Source organism: Andrographis paniculata, unplaced genomic scaffold (genome assembly GCF_009805555.1).
Source record: "Andrographis paniculata isolate CXL003 unplaced genomic scaffold, ASM980555v1 Contig36END, whole genome shotgun sequence".
Lineage (NCBI taxonomy): Eukaryota > Viridiplantae > Streptophyta > Magnoliopsida > Lamiales > Acanthaceae > Andrographis > Andrographis paniculata.
The window spans coordinates 435,524-449,344 of record NW_026137569.1 but is presented as its reverse complement, the minus strand read 5'-3'; the positions used below and the strand labels follow the sequence as shown (position 1 = coordinate 449,344).

Sequence of the window (13,821 nt, the reverse complement as noted above, 5' to 3'; positions counted from 1 at the left end):
AGTTTTATGTTATCAATATAAATTTTTATTTGTAAAAATATATATTTATATTTTTTAAATAATATTTATATGAAATCACACCGTTCAAAAATATTTCTAATGTGAAGTATTCCAAATAATTATCTCATTCTATTGGATACAGAGATCCAAAGATTATATACTGATGATATAAATTATATAATCATGTGAAAAAATAATTCAAATGTTTATTTTAGAAAATAGAATGATGCAAAGATATTTATTTTCATAAACTCATTGATTTTTTTATTCGGCAATAACTCGGGAATTAATTCCCTAGAGACAATATTTTTACTTGATTAGTATTATGTAATGTTATTAATATTTTTGACTCGGCAGTAATGTAATCGAAATAATTAAAATTATATGAAAAGGTTTTGTGTGTGTTTATTTATATTTTTATAAAGAAATAAAATTATACTCCCTCTTCCGTCTCACATACTATGTCCACATCATTTTTTCTTTTTTAAAAATAATTACACACTTTAATCTCATTTTAAATTTTTTAATTTATTTTTTAAAAATTTTTTAATTAAATTAATTAGTTATCTTAATTTTAATTTATAATTATTTATATTATAAAATAATTACAGAGGAAGTATTTAGCAAAGTAGTATATTTTTATTAATCCGTATATATATTAGGACAATTCGTGCTAGATTTTTCTGAAATTATAATTTTTCAAAAGTAATATTTTATAATTTTTATATAATTCTATGTCATATATAAAAATAGATTTAAAATAATTTAAATACACATTAGTTAAATATTTAATTTAAAATAATATATTTATATTTTTAAATCTATTATATATGTATGTATTGAAGTCCACTTGTTAAGTAACATGCAAACCCACTGATGATATAAATTTGCCTAGTTGACTCACTCCGACTGGGTCTTCCCATAGACTTTCTGAAGTCTTCCCTGTGGAGTGTGCGGTCTGTAACCTGCTTTGCTTCCCCGTACTGCAAATGTTAGGGTATTATCGAGCCATGAACACATCAAGACTCAAGACCGAGCATCGATCTGCTGCCAATTTTCAACCTCTTTTCTGCCGAGTTTGATTTGGAAGTGGCTATGCTTAGTTTGTCTTTTGAGCAGGTGAAGAGAGTTAGGAGCATCTGGATTATCGATGAAGAAGTTGAATGGATAAAAAAAAGGAATGTCCATCTACAAATCAATCCATTTGTTACGAATGATCTTTGTTTAGTGTAATGATTGTTTGTTAATATCGTGCATTTTAGGTCAATTAAGACGAATGTGCTATAGTTATGTTAGGGATGCTCATAGTGAATTGATATGCATCGTAGTGATTTGATGACGGTCCTGTCTCGAATTTGGAATCTGTAGGCCGTAGGCATTGCACGTGTTTGGTAGTTGGATGATTGCTGTGATTGTTAGATATGACTTAAGTGAGATTTGGCCTCTGCAGAGGGTTTTTGCTTGGTAATTGGATTTGCAGGGATGAAGAGGTTTAAAGGAGAGCCTCCTGTGAGGTTCAAATTATTATACCTTTTATTTGGTGCAGCTGTGTTTTATATGATTCTTATTTTCTTCAAGTTTCCTGAATATTTGGCAAGTGCATCTGTTTTAAGTGATGGAGGTAGTAATGGTGAAATAGATGGATTCTTAGTTGGGGATGTGGAGGATTCACGAAAGAGGAAATCACATATCAGTTCTGATGGATTCCAGAGAATATTACAGAACAATGATATTCAAGATGCTTTTGTAAAGCCCCCACTAGAAGCTTTGAAAGAGAGGATTAGTCATAGGCTTCTGCCGGTAAAACTGCCCCCGAGAAACTATGGTCAAATAACAACTGGTAACTTACTGAGGCTGATGAATAAAACTCGTAGCTCAGCTGTGCTGGAACGAATGGCAGATGAGGCTTGGGCTTTGGGGTTGAAGGCTTGGGAGGAAGTTGCTGAATATGATGAAAAGGAGATAGATACGAGGGCTATACTTGAAGGGAAGCCCGAGTCATGTCCGTCATGGTTTTCGATGAATGGAGATGAATTAGTCCAGAGAGATTCTATTTTGTTCCTTCCGTGTGGACTTGCTGTGGGCTCTTCCATTACGGTGGTGGGAACTCCACGCATTGCTCACCATGAAAATGTACAGCAGCTAGCAAGATTGAGGCCTGATTCCGCACTGGTTTTGGTGTCGCAATTTATAGTTGAATTGCAAGGATTGAAGGCTGTGAATGGCGAGGATCCGCCGAAAATTTTACATTTGAATCCCCGACTAAGAGGCGACTGGAGTCATCTACAAGTTATTGAGCACAATACTTGTTATAGGATGCAGTGGGGAAAGGCTCAGAGGTGCAATGGCAGACCTTCCAAAAGTGATGACAATGACGATGACGGCGACGATGATGATGATATGCTAGGTAACATCCTTTTGGCATCTTTGACTGCTCAAATTCATTATGGTTCAGAAATCAAATTAGATATGATATGACTTGCATTAACTATATGTAATTAAGTCATTTGTGTATGCGGTTGTTGATTGGTGATGAGTTGCATGTCAATAAATCATTTTACATTTAACTTGATAGGAACATTAGAAATCTTACTAATTTGTGAGGATCATATTGGATGCCTTATAATGTCCGTGTATGTGTGTGTGGTATCCTGATTGATGATATGAAGGATCTGATATTTTCTATCCCGACAGTTGACGGTTACATGCGGTGTGAGAAATGGATGCGTGCTGATATCTTAGATTCAAAAGACTCCAAGAGGTTTTCATGGTTTGAGCGATTCATAGGACGTGCCGAAAAGCCAGAAGTAACCTGGCCATTTCCCTTTCAGGAAGGGCGGATGTTTGTTATGACAATACTTGCTGGAGTCAATGGATTTCATGTAATTGTTGGTGGTCGTCATGTGACATCATTTCCATATCGAACGGTGCGTTACATTACCCTACTTTATATTTCCATCTATTATTGAGGTTATGTTATCTGGTGAAGCATGGATGCAAAAATATTACTATATGCAAATGGAAATTTGAACAAAATTCAGGCCTTCTACTATTCCAGATTACATACTTTATTCAGGCCTGGTTTTTTCTGTTTTTGATTCCACAAGTGAATTTTAGAACTAAATTTCCTTTACCTGTTGATTCTATGTTGTTTCAAATGTCTTTTGATGAGTTTTAGCTAGTGAAAATGGTGTTAATATTATTTAGGGATTTACGCTCGAAGATGCAACAGGGCTAGTAATCAAAGGCGACGTTGATGTTCGTTCAGTATATGCTACTTCTCTCCCAGCCTCCCATCCAAGTTTCTCACCCCAGAGAGTGCTAGAATTCTCTGAGAAGTGGAAATCCTTCTCTGCACAGTTAAGTGATATTCGACTTTTTATTGGGGTTCTATCCGCCACTGATCACTTTGCAGAGCGTATGGCTATAAGAAAGACATGGATGCAATCTGAACCTGTCAAGACATCCAAAGTTGCTGTTCGCTTCTTTGTTGCACTGGTGCGCTGCCAGGCATGGCAATCGTTTCAATATTTTTTGGTTGCATGTTGCCCCTGTTTAACTCATACGAAAAGGTCTAATTCGTAGAATTCAAGGAAAGAGCTGAATGCAATTTTGAAGAAAGAGGCTGCTTATTTTGGGGACATAGAGATTTTGCCGTTTATGGATCGTTACGAGCTGGTAGTTCTTAAAACTATCGCCATTTGTGATTATGGGGTACGTCAATCAACCTTGCACATTTATCAATCGTATTAATGTTCTGTTGCAGTTCTTAAAACTATCGCCATTGTAGGCGGGGAATGTCTCGGCAGCTTACATCATGAAGTGTGATGACGATACTTTTATTAGGGTCGACAAAATTTTAGAAGATATTGAACACTTGCAACCGGGAGGATCATTGTATTTGGGCAATCTAAATCTTTGGCACCGGCCTCTTAGGAACGGGAAATGGGCAGTCTCTTATGAGGTAACCACACGTGACACATCTTCATTTAAAATAAAAAATACATTTGCGTCTACATAAGTTTGCCAGTTTGCGGAAAATTGTTAACTTTCCTGCAGGAGTGGCCTGAGGAGATTTATCCACCTTATGCTAATGGACCCGGTTACATAATATCGAACGATATTGCTTCATACATTGTGGCACACCGTGCAAAGCGTAGTCTACGGGTTTGAGCTACCGGCGCCCTTTTTACATCACCATTTTTGTTCACATTCTTATAGATCAACTCAATTCATGTCTACTTATCTCCCAAATTGCAGCTATTCAAAATGGAGGACGTGAGCATGGGACTGTGGGTCGAGATGTTCAACATCACGAAGCGCGTGAGCTATTCTCACACCTCGAAATACTGTCAATTTGGCTGCATGGAGGACTACCACACGGCGCACTACCAATCGCCCCGACAGATGATCTGCTTGTGGGACAATTTGATCAATGGCCACGCTCATTGCTGTAATATTTGAGGTAAGACATGATATATGGAACCACACTTTGATTGTTAAATGTCGTATGTTATCTTCTCTGCCAAGTTCTTAGTTTTGTCAATCTGTTGCCTGTAACTGTAAGTAAGAATGTTATATAATCTCTGGATTCAATTCGACAGATTTGTATGAAGATTGGATTTGGAGATTCTGGGGAAATTATATTTATAGCCCACCCAGGAATGGACTTAGATCTCGAAGCATTTTAGTAAGTTGTTTACATTGTTCTTGTTGATTTTGATGCTGCTGATTGATAGATGATAGATGATAGACTCTGGCACTTACAAAAAATATCTGGTGAAAGAAGTATGTATGAGATAAGGTCGACATCGGAAAGGATCATTAAAAAAAACTCCACGTGGCTGTCAGAGGTTGCCCCAAAGCCAAGCAATTTTGCAATCACTTGGAGGATGGGATATTTATCTGTCGGCAGGCAGAGTGCTGGAATGATTTTCTGTATTTACACGTTAGTATATGTATTTAAAACATTATTTTGTCGCCGTTTATCAATTCTTATTTTTTAAAATATTATATTAATTTATTCTAATTTTTATTATCTCTGAGTTGATTCAGAAGTCAAAATAGTTCCAAAACATATCAAAATTTGAATCTCTAATTGTTTGTGTATTTTATTTTTATTTTCAAATTATTACTTTACATCTGGCTTTATCGCTTTTGCCAATTTTAGCGGTCGCAGTCACATTTATCCGTACAGTGTAAACTTGCTTGCCGACAATTTTATTATTCAATATTGCTTAATGAACCAACAAAGTGGAGAGTATTATATAAAGTAAACCAGCAATTCATTCAATTTTAACGATTAAAAAAAAAAAAAAAAGCATAAAAATAATCCCACCAACTTCAATTAAATCAAAGTACACACACGCAAAATACACATCTCACCAACGCAATAATCATCAAACTGAAGTGCTCATGATCAGTTGCAAATCTCAACACAACAAACTCAATCCATCATGATCCATGTCACATTAATTAAATTTGCCGACATCATAACACGCATACAGCTCACCTTACTGCTGTCGATTCATTACACATTTAGAGGGACCACGAAAACGTTAGCAGTTATATATATAGCTTCACATTATTTATTAAATATTAATTGAACGTATAGATCGAATTTGCTCATTCCGGTCCGGTTCACATGCCCGCATCAAAAGGCGACACGAAAGCAAGCGCAAGAGGACAAAAGCTCCTTATCCATTGTCACAGTCTGTGTGTTTAAATCTCGTTCAGATCAACAGGACAAATATCCAATTTTTTTATGTTCAAGAAGAAGGGTAGAAGGGTGTGTGTGTGTGTGTGTGTGTGTATGAATGGATGATGAATCTCCCTGTGAATTCCACGTACCAAAGATATTTTTTTGATCCCAACTGTATCTCCATCTCCTGTCCCTTTCAGCTCCCTGTAACGGTCACTTCTCCACCCTCCCGTGTCTAATCGCCCCCTCAAACGGCTACTCTGTTGTTGTTGTTTGTTTGTTTTCTTCTTCCTTCCTCGTCATTCCATACGCTGAAATCTGAAATTTATCGGCATCGGCGGCGGCTATGGATTTCAGCTCGTTCGTGACGTCGTTGGCGACGTCGTTTGTGATTTTCCTCATCTTGATGCTGCTGTTCACGTGGCTGTCTCGCCGACCGGGGAACAACGTTGTTTACTACCCGAATCGGATCCTACGAAAATTGGATCCGCACGAAGGATCTCACTCGAGCCGGAGCCCTTTCGCTTGGATCCGTGAAGCCCTAGCTTCCACTGAGGCTGACGTCATCAGAGCCTCCGGCGTCGATTCTGCTGTCTACTTTGTCTTCCTCACCACTGGTAATTATATTAATTAGATACTATAATAACCTAATCTTTAATTTCTCCGATCCATGTTCTCTGAATCTGATGCCTAGTCTTGCCATAAATTCTTCGAACGAATAAATTGAAATTCCATGTTCAATTATGAAACCTTTCTGTTTTCGAATTTATCGTCCAGTTTTGGGGATTTTTGTCCTGTCTGGTCTTGTTCTTCTCCCTGTCCTGCTGCCCGTGGCAGCGACTGCTCATGGATCTCTACAGGCCAACGCTACCAGTAAAGATAGCTTCAATGACCTCGACAGACTATCCATGGCGCATATCGAAGTCAGTACTACAATCCTTTTCGATTTCTGAATATATAATCCATGCTATATATGATGGTCTGAAATTGATGTTCATTCATGTTCTTACATTTCGGCAGCAAAAAAGCAACCGATTGTGGGCATTTCTTGCAGCTGTCTATTGGGTTTCTATCATTACATGCTACCTCTTATGGAAGGCTTACAACCATGTCTCCCACCTGAGGGCGGCGGCTCTGATGTCGCCCGAGGTGAAAGACGAGCAATTTGCCGTGGTTGTTCGCGACATTCCTTCCACAACCGATGCCCGGTCGAGGAAGGAGCAAGTCGACTCCTACTTCAAGGCCATCTATCCCGACACATTTTATCGATCAATGGTTGTCACTAACAACAAGGAGGCTAATAAAATCCATCAAGAATTGGAAGGCTTCAAGAAGAAGCTTGCGCACGCCGAAGCCGTATATTCAGAGTCCAGAACAACTTCGAATCCTGAAGGAGTAAAGCCGACGACTAAAACTGGCTTTCTCGGCCTCATTGGAAAAAAGGTCGACGCTTTAGATTACTACGACGAGAAGATAAAAGAGTTGACAGTGAAGTTAGAATCAGAGCAGGCACGAACTCTGAAAGACAAGCAGCAATCTGCGGCCGTCATCTTTTTTAACAACAGGGTGACTGCTGCAGCCGCGTCGCAAAGTCTGCACGATGCAATCGTAGATAAGTGGACAGTTATGGCAGCTCCCGAAAGCCGGGAAATATTGTGGAGCAATCTTGCGATGAATTACTATGCGAGGCTGGTTCGCCGATACGCCATCTATTTCTTGGTGTTCTTGACGATCTTCTTTTACATGATCCCGATCGCCTTCATCTCTGCAGTGACAACTCTGCGCAACTTGATCAAATACCTCCCGTTCTTGAAGCCCGTGGTGAAAGTAGCTGCGATCAAGACGATTCTTGAGGCGTACTTGCCGCAGCTTGCGCTGATAATCTTTCTGGCATTGTTGCCCAAGTTCCTGCTGTTCTTATCGAAGGCCGAGGGCATTGTTTCGGAGAGTCACGCGCAGAGAGCTGCCTCCGGGAAGTACTTCTATTTTAACGTCTTGAATGTGTTCATTGGCATCACGTTGGGGTCAGCGCTGTTCGATTCGTTCAAGGAGATTTTGAACGATCCGAAGTCTATACCCGAGCTGTTGGGAAGAAGCCTCCCGAGAAGTGCGACGTTCTTCTTGACTTTCGTCGCGCTGAAGTACGTCTGTTTTCGTTTATTAACGATTGTTGTTTAGTTTCGGTTTCTAATGCATTGTGTTTTCGCGCGACTTCAGGTTCTTCGTTAGCTACGGGCTCGAGCTATCGCGAATAGTTCCTCTAATCATATTTCACCTGAAGAAGAAGTACCTCTGCAAAACCGTAGCTGAGGAGATCGAAGCTTGGGCTCCGGGAGACCTTGGATATGCGACGAGAATCCCGGCAGACATGCTGATTGTCATGATAGTCTTTTGTTATTCTGTCATAGCTCCATTGATTATCCCTTTCGGCGTCGTATACTTTGGTTTGGGATGGCTCGTTCTCCGGAATCAGGTGCGATGATCGTTCTTGTTGAATTGTTGATCGTTGTTGTTGAATTGTTGCGATGATCGGCTGATCCCGTTGTGTTTCGACGTCATCAGGTCCTCAAAGTGTATGTGCCGTCCTACGAGACTTATGGGAGGATGTGGCCGCACATTTTCGTGCGGGTGATGGCATCGTTGGTGGTGTTTCAGCTCACAATGCTGGGCTACTTTGGAACCAAGGAGTTCTCCTACACGCCGATTCTGATCCCTCTCCCGATCCTGTCGGTGATCTTTGCGGTTTTCTGCACGAACAAGTTCTACCGATTCTTCAAGTTCACTGCGCTGGATGTCGCCTGCCGGGAGCTGAAGGAAGCCCCCGCCATGGATGGGGTGTTCAGGTCGTTCATCCCTCCGTGTTTGGTGTCGGACAAGACGACGGCGGCGGCGGTGGCCGATGAAGAGCAGTTTGATGATGCATTGTCGCAGGTGTCGAGGGCGGGCTCCTTTGTTGTCTGATGATGATTTATGGAATTAAGTTTAGGAAATGTGATCTGATCTGTTAATGTACATTGTTGTCAGAAGAAGCAACCATTTTGTTGTTGTTGTTGTCCTGTTTTGTGCATACGATGAAGATGATGATGCAGTTGTTTTGGTTTATGGCTGTCTGTGGATTTTGAATTCTTTGTTTGGGCAAATTTGGGGATCTGATCTTCTTCTGGTGTTTGTAATTCTATTCATCATCGTCACTATTATGTTTGTTTTGTTTGTATGTTTGTTTATTCAGTTCAGTGATAGAAATTTGCTGTGCATTTTTGGCCTTTGTTCTGTTCTATTGTTTTGTAAGAAAATAATAATAATAATAATAATAATAATAATAATAATAGGGAAAGTATAAATTAAATGACAAGTAAATACATTCTATATTTTTATTTTTATTTTTATTTTTTGTCATTTTCCTTTTTACTCTTTTGGAAGGCTGAAATTAATACAAAATATTATATGCGTTTGTTTTTTGACGAAGTTGATAGATAATAATATTAAAATAGTAGCAGGAGCCTTAATTCCATCGTTACAATGAAAGTGTGTAAAGAATCATTATTTCCAATTACTACCAACCAAGAAAGACTGAGTTGACAATGATCTTGTCACCTCACTTTGACCCTAATTGTACCTAGTAATGTGTCTTGGGATTTGACAAATTGTAATTTCAAATCTCAAATGAATGTGTATGTATATGTATGACTTTGTCACTCACTCATCCCCACATGTATTTGATGTGAGGAAGAAGAAGATTGATTGTGAATTAATGTAAATGGATTAGTTGCAATATTTAATGACAAAACAAATCCCACTACATCAATTGCAAGAAAAATAGTTATATAGTCCCAACAACCCATTGCTAGGTTGTGAAATTCTTTCATTTTTTTTATTAATTAAACAAATAAATTGGACATCTTGAATTACTATATACACATTGAAAGACTCGTGTTACTTTTGTAGGAAAGACTTCAAAATTAAAGTAAAGTTGTATTTTTATATATTTTGAAATTTTGATTGACGATTTGCGAATAACATAATAAAATAAGAATAATTTTTTAATATAGTTTAAATAAATATTGAATGTGATACTATAAATAGAGAATAAAATCTTAATATATTATTTTATGTGAAAAGCATATTCTCTAATGCGAAACAACTTTGAGAACATAACTAAATATAGTCTAAAATTGGCACTTTGGACTTTAGATTGGCTGTTGTGAATGGGTCAAAAATCTTGACCGATCCAAATTTCGGATCAATGGTACCAACTACTAGTCTTTTATTTGCAAATTTTGCATGTTAAAGAAGAAAACATTATGTTTATACTTGTATTTATTTTGTAATATGATACTATATTTTATTTTTAAATGTTATGTGACTATCATATGTATATGTAGTTTTTTTTTTTTTTTTTTTTCTTTTCTTTAAAATTTTCAATATAGAACTTAAGGTTTGCACCACAATATGTAAATAAATAAATCAATGATACATATTTCCAACGCCTTAAGTTTTTAAGTGAGATAATTATCCAGATCATCTAACATGATATTAAAACTATAAGTCTTTCGTTGTATATCCACTTTGAGGCTAAAGTAAGAGATTAGTACCTTTACTAAAATAGAAGGTACAATTCTGAAGTTGGTGGATTTGGTTAGATGGCATGAACATATACTTTTATAATAATAAAGTATGGACAAGTTGGTGTGACTCTACGTAAAATGTCGAAACACAGCCGGGTAGTTTGACAAGTAATATACTATAAGATAATATTTAGTATGTTAGATACATAAACCAAAACATTAATCAAGACAATTAGTTCATAAATCAACAATCGAATAAATTAAAAGGCCCTTTAACAATAGTGGATTAGAGTTCTTGAAATCAATATTTTATATCATCATGGTCAATATGCAAATATATAAATGAATATTTTGAAAGTAAATTATTTATTCAGCACTTTCATATTAATTAGCACGGACAATAGTTGATCAAAAATTATATTACTCCTATTGAGCAATTACAGTTAAAATATGCATATAAAAATAGAATTTCATTTTTTTAAGCTTTAAAAATATCCAAATAACAATTTCATTTTTCGGAATAATATTTCAAAATCAATTGTGAAGATATATATATAGAGAGAGAGAGAGAAAGAAAAAACAAAGAAAGAAAAACTATTAGAGAACAAATCTTTTAAAGATTTTCTTTAGTATCATAAATATCTAACCTTCAATATATATATATATATATATGTGGATGGAATGAAGGAAATATAATTTTTTTTTTTCAGTAAAAATATATTATATTGATATATTTTTTTCATAATCATTTTTTAAAATCACTAAAGCAGCCAGGGCATATTTATTTGTATTTTTATTTTGTTTGAATATTTGAAATTTTAGAAATTTGGAAACAAAATAAATAAAATAATAAATATGATATTAAAACAAATGAGTATATATTATAAAAACATGTGAAAATATAAGGTGTTTTAATTGTGATTTTATCGTGTATTTAGAGGTAAGCACACCTATAATAAAAATGCAATTAAAAGACAATGAAGATACGCCGTCGGAGAGATTCGCACTGACACAGAGGAATGTTGCCAATTGTTTTAGTCACTCCCGGGAGCCCGACTCCCTCCGTAAGCTACAAACCCTGCGGTAAATGATTTGCGACTTGTGCTCCGGGACCTTCTCGATTCCAGCTTTTAAGAAGGGAGTAGTCTAGAATTTGGTAAAATTTAGGCTGCTCTGTATATTTTATTTATTTCTAGCCTCTCTTGGTTTGTTTAAGACATGCCTAATAGTAATAGTAAAATAATTTTTATTAGTAATTTGCAATCTCACCACCCCACCTCAATCCGTTTGGTTTAATTAATTATTGGGAGAAAAAATTGAAAGCAATGGCAAAGGCATACCAACAACCCACTCTAGTCTAGTCTGCCCTTAAAGCCCCATCTACCCATTCCATTCAATTCAATTCATACATCACATTTTACAATTACATGCACATATACATATACATACAATCATTTATGTGTGTATATATATATATATGATTTAAATCACTTGCAGTTATTGCAGTCTTGTGATTTATTTAAAACCCACCCCATCGACCATAATCTTCAGACAAACTAATCCATATATCGGTTGGTTTGCTTTGATTCTATTAAGGTAATAATATTGCAGATTTAATGGGGAGCCTACAGAACCAATTGAAAGCCGATCAGGGCTTCGCCGGCGCCACCATAAAGCCCCTCGACGCCGACGAGTTCCGCCGGCAGGGGCATTTGGTCATCGACTTCCTCGCCGATTATTACCGGAGCGTCGAAAAGTACCCTGTCCGGAGCCAAGTCCGGCCGGGATACCTTAAAGAACGCCTGCCGGATTCTGCCCCCTACGATCCTCAGCCCATCGAAGATATTCTCCGGGATGTCCAAAACGACATCGTTCCGGGGATCACTCACTGGCAGAGCCCTAATTATTACGCTTATTTTCCGTCCAGCGGGAGCATTGCCGGATTTCTAGGGGAGATGCTCAGCACCGGCTTTAATGTCGTCGGATTTAATTGGATGTCGTCGCCGGCGGCGACGGAGCTCGAGAGCATCGTAATGGATTGGCTGGGGAAGATGCTGAAGCTGCCGTCGGATTTTCTCTTCTCCGGCGGCGGCGGCGGCGTTCTTCAGGGGACTACCTGCGAGGCCATTTTGTGTACTCTCGTCGCCGCCAGGGATCGGGCGCTGAAAAAAATCGGGAGAGATGAGATCAACAAGCTGGTCGTTTACGGCTCCGATCAGACCCACTCGGCGCTGCAGAAGGCGGCGCAGATCGCCGGCATTAACCCGAGGAATTTCCGGGCCGTCGCCACCAAGAGGGCGGACGCCTTCGGGCTCCAGGCGGCGGCGCTGAGGGCGGCGATTGAGTCGGATGTGGAATCAGGGCTTACGCCGCTCTTCATCTGCGCCACCGTGGGGACGACGTCGTCCACCGCTGTGGACCCTCTGGGCCCGATTTGTGACGTGGCGGCGGAGTACGGAATTTGGGTCCACGTGGACGCGGCGTACGCGGGCAGCGTGTGCATCTGCCCGGAATATCGCCATTTTCTGGACGGCGTGGAGAAAGCCGACTCGTTCAGCTTCAACGCACACAAATGGTTCCTGACGACGCTCGATTGCTGCTGCCTGTGGGTAAAAGATCCCGGAGCCCTGGTCCAGGCCCTCTCCACGTATCCTGAATACCTCCGAAACAAGGCTTCGGAGACAAAGCAGGTCGTCGACTACAAAGACTGGCAGATAACTCTGAGCCGCCGCTTCCGGTCGCTGAAGCTTTGGCTCGTCCTCCGGAGCTACGGCGTCGCCAATCTCCGGAAGTTCCTACGCAGCCATATAAAAATGGCGAAGAATTTCGAGGGGCTAATCGGGATGGACAAGCGGTTCGAGGTGGTGGTTCCCCGGAACTTCGCCACCGTCTGCTTCCGCCTCTCGCCGGTGGAGATCTCCGGCAAGAATCAGCTCCAGACCGCCGTGCCGGCGGAGGAAGCGACGAACAATTTCAACGCGAAGCTTCTAGAAACGATCAACGAATCGGGGAAGATCTACATGACGCATGCGGTGGTCGGCGGCGTGTACATGATGCGGTTCGCCGTCGGCGCCAGCCTGACGGAGAACCGGCACGTGATCTGCGCGTGGAAGGTGGTCCAAGAACACGCCAATGCTCTCCTCTCCACTTCCTCCTCATATCAATCATAAATTATATAATTTCATATCATCAAATTAAAATTAAAATTCCATCTCAATAATCCAAAATTTCATTCGATATTATCCATGCTTTTGTTTCTTTAATTATATTAGTATAATTATTAATTTCCACGTACGTATGTATAGATAGATCGTTTCAATTTTGCAAATCAATTAAGGCTGTCCTTAATTTTGTCACATTTTTAATTACAATTTTGCAACAAATTAAAGCGGGCGAATATAATTATATTGCATTAATAACTTAATCAATCCCAGCTTCCACCATTGCTACTTCAATAATGAAGGCGGAGACTGTTAATTCATATGGATTTTTTTTTTTTTGGATAGTTTGGTATAGGTAGGAACTCCCCAGGTGTCATTCATGAATTTATTGCGG

At 38.9% G+C, this 13,821-nt stretch overlaps 3 protein-coding genes across 5 annotated transcripts; all 3 read left to right on the top strand.

Moving 5' to 3' along the window:
• The first annotated feature begins 887 nt into the window (after positions 1-887).
• LOC127249461 (hydroxyproline O-galactosyltransferase GALT2-like) lies at positions 888-5,332 on the top strand. 3 transcript variants are annotated; one of them, XR_007838338.1, is made up of 9 exons: positions 891-2,407; positions 2,695-2,927; positions 3,208-3,498; positions 3,586-3,714; positions 3,791-3,964; positions 4,060-4,167; positions 4,261-4,465; positions 4,605-4,690; positions 4,787-5,332. XR_007838338.1 is itself a non-coding variant. In XM_051272240.1 (8 exons), the coding sequence occupies exons 1-7, from the start codon at positions 1,483-1,485 to the stop codon at positions 4,462-4,464; spliced, it is 2,064 nt and encodes a 687-aa protein (XP_051128197.1). In that variant the 5' UTR covers positions 891-1,482; the 3' UTR covers position 4,465; positions 4,605-5,332. The 3 variants fall into 3 exon arrangements, 2 of the variants coding, with proteins under 2 accessions (XP_051128198.1, XP_051128197.1); XM_051272240.1 differs by having other exon boundaries at positions 4,605-5,332; XM_051272241.1 differs by lacking the exons at positions 4,261-4,465; positions 4,605-4,690; positions 4,787-5,332 and having other exon boundaries at positions 888-2,407; positions 4,031-4,166.
• Positions 5,333-5,590: 258 nt separating this feature from the next.
• LOC127249460 (CSC1-like protein ERD4) lies at positions 5,591-8,955 on the top strand. The gene is made up of 5 exons (XM_051272239.1): positions 5,591-6,318; positions 6,479-6,624; positions 6,722-7,842; positions 7,919-8,174; positions 8,264-8,955. Exons 1-5 carry the CDS (start codon positions 6,048-6,050, stop codon positions 8,660-8,662), a joined length of 2,193 nt encoding a protein of 730 aa, XP_051128196.1. The 5' UTR covers positions 5,591-6,047; the 3' UTR covers positions 8,663-8,955.
• Positions 8,956-11,692: 2,737 nt separating this feature from the next.
• LOC127249458 (tyrosine decarboxylase-like) lies at positions 11,693-13,597 on the top strand. The gene has a single exon (XM_051272237.1). The coding sequence runs from the start codon at positions 11,883-11,885 to the stop codon at positions 13,434-13,436; it is 1,554 nt and encodes a 517-aa protein (XP_051128194.1). The 5' UTR covers positions 11,693-11,882; the 3' UTR covers positions 13,437-13,597.
• Positions 13,598-13,821: the final 224 nt, after the last annotated feature.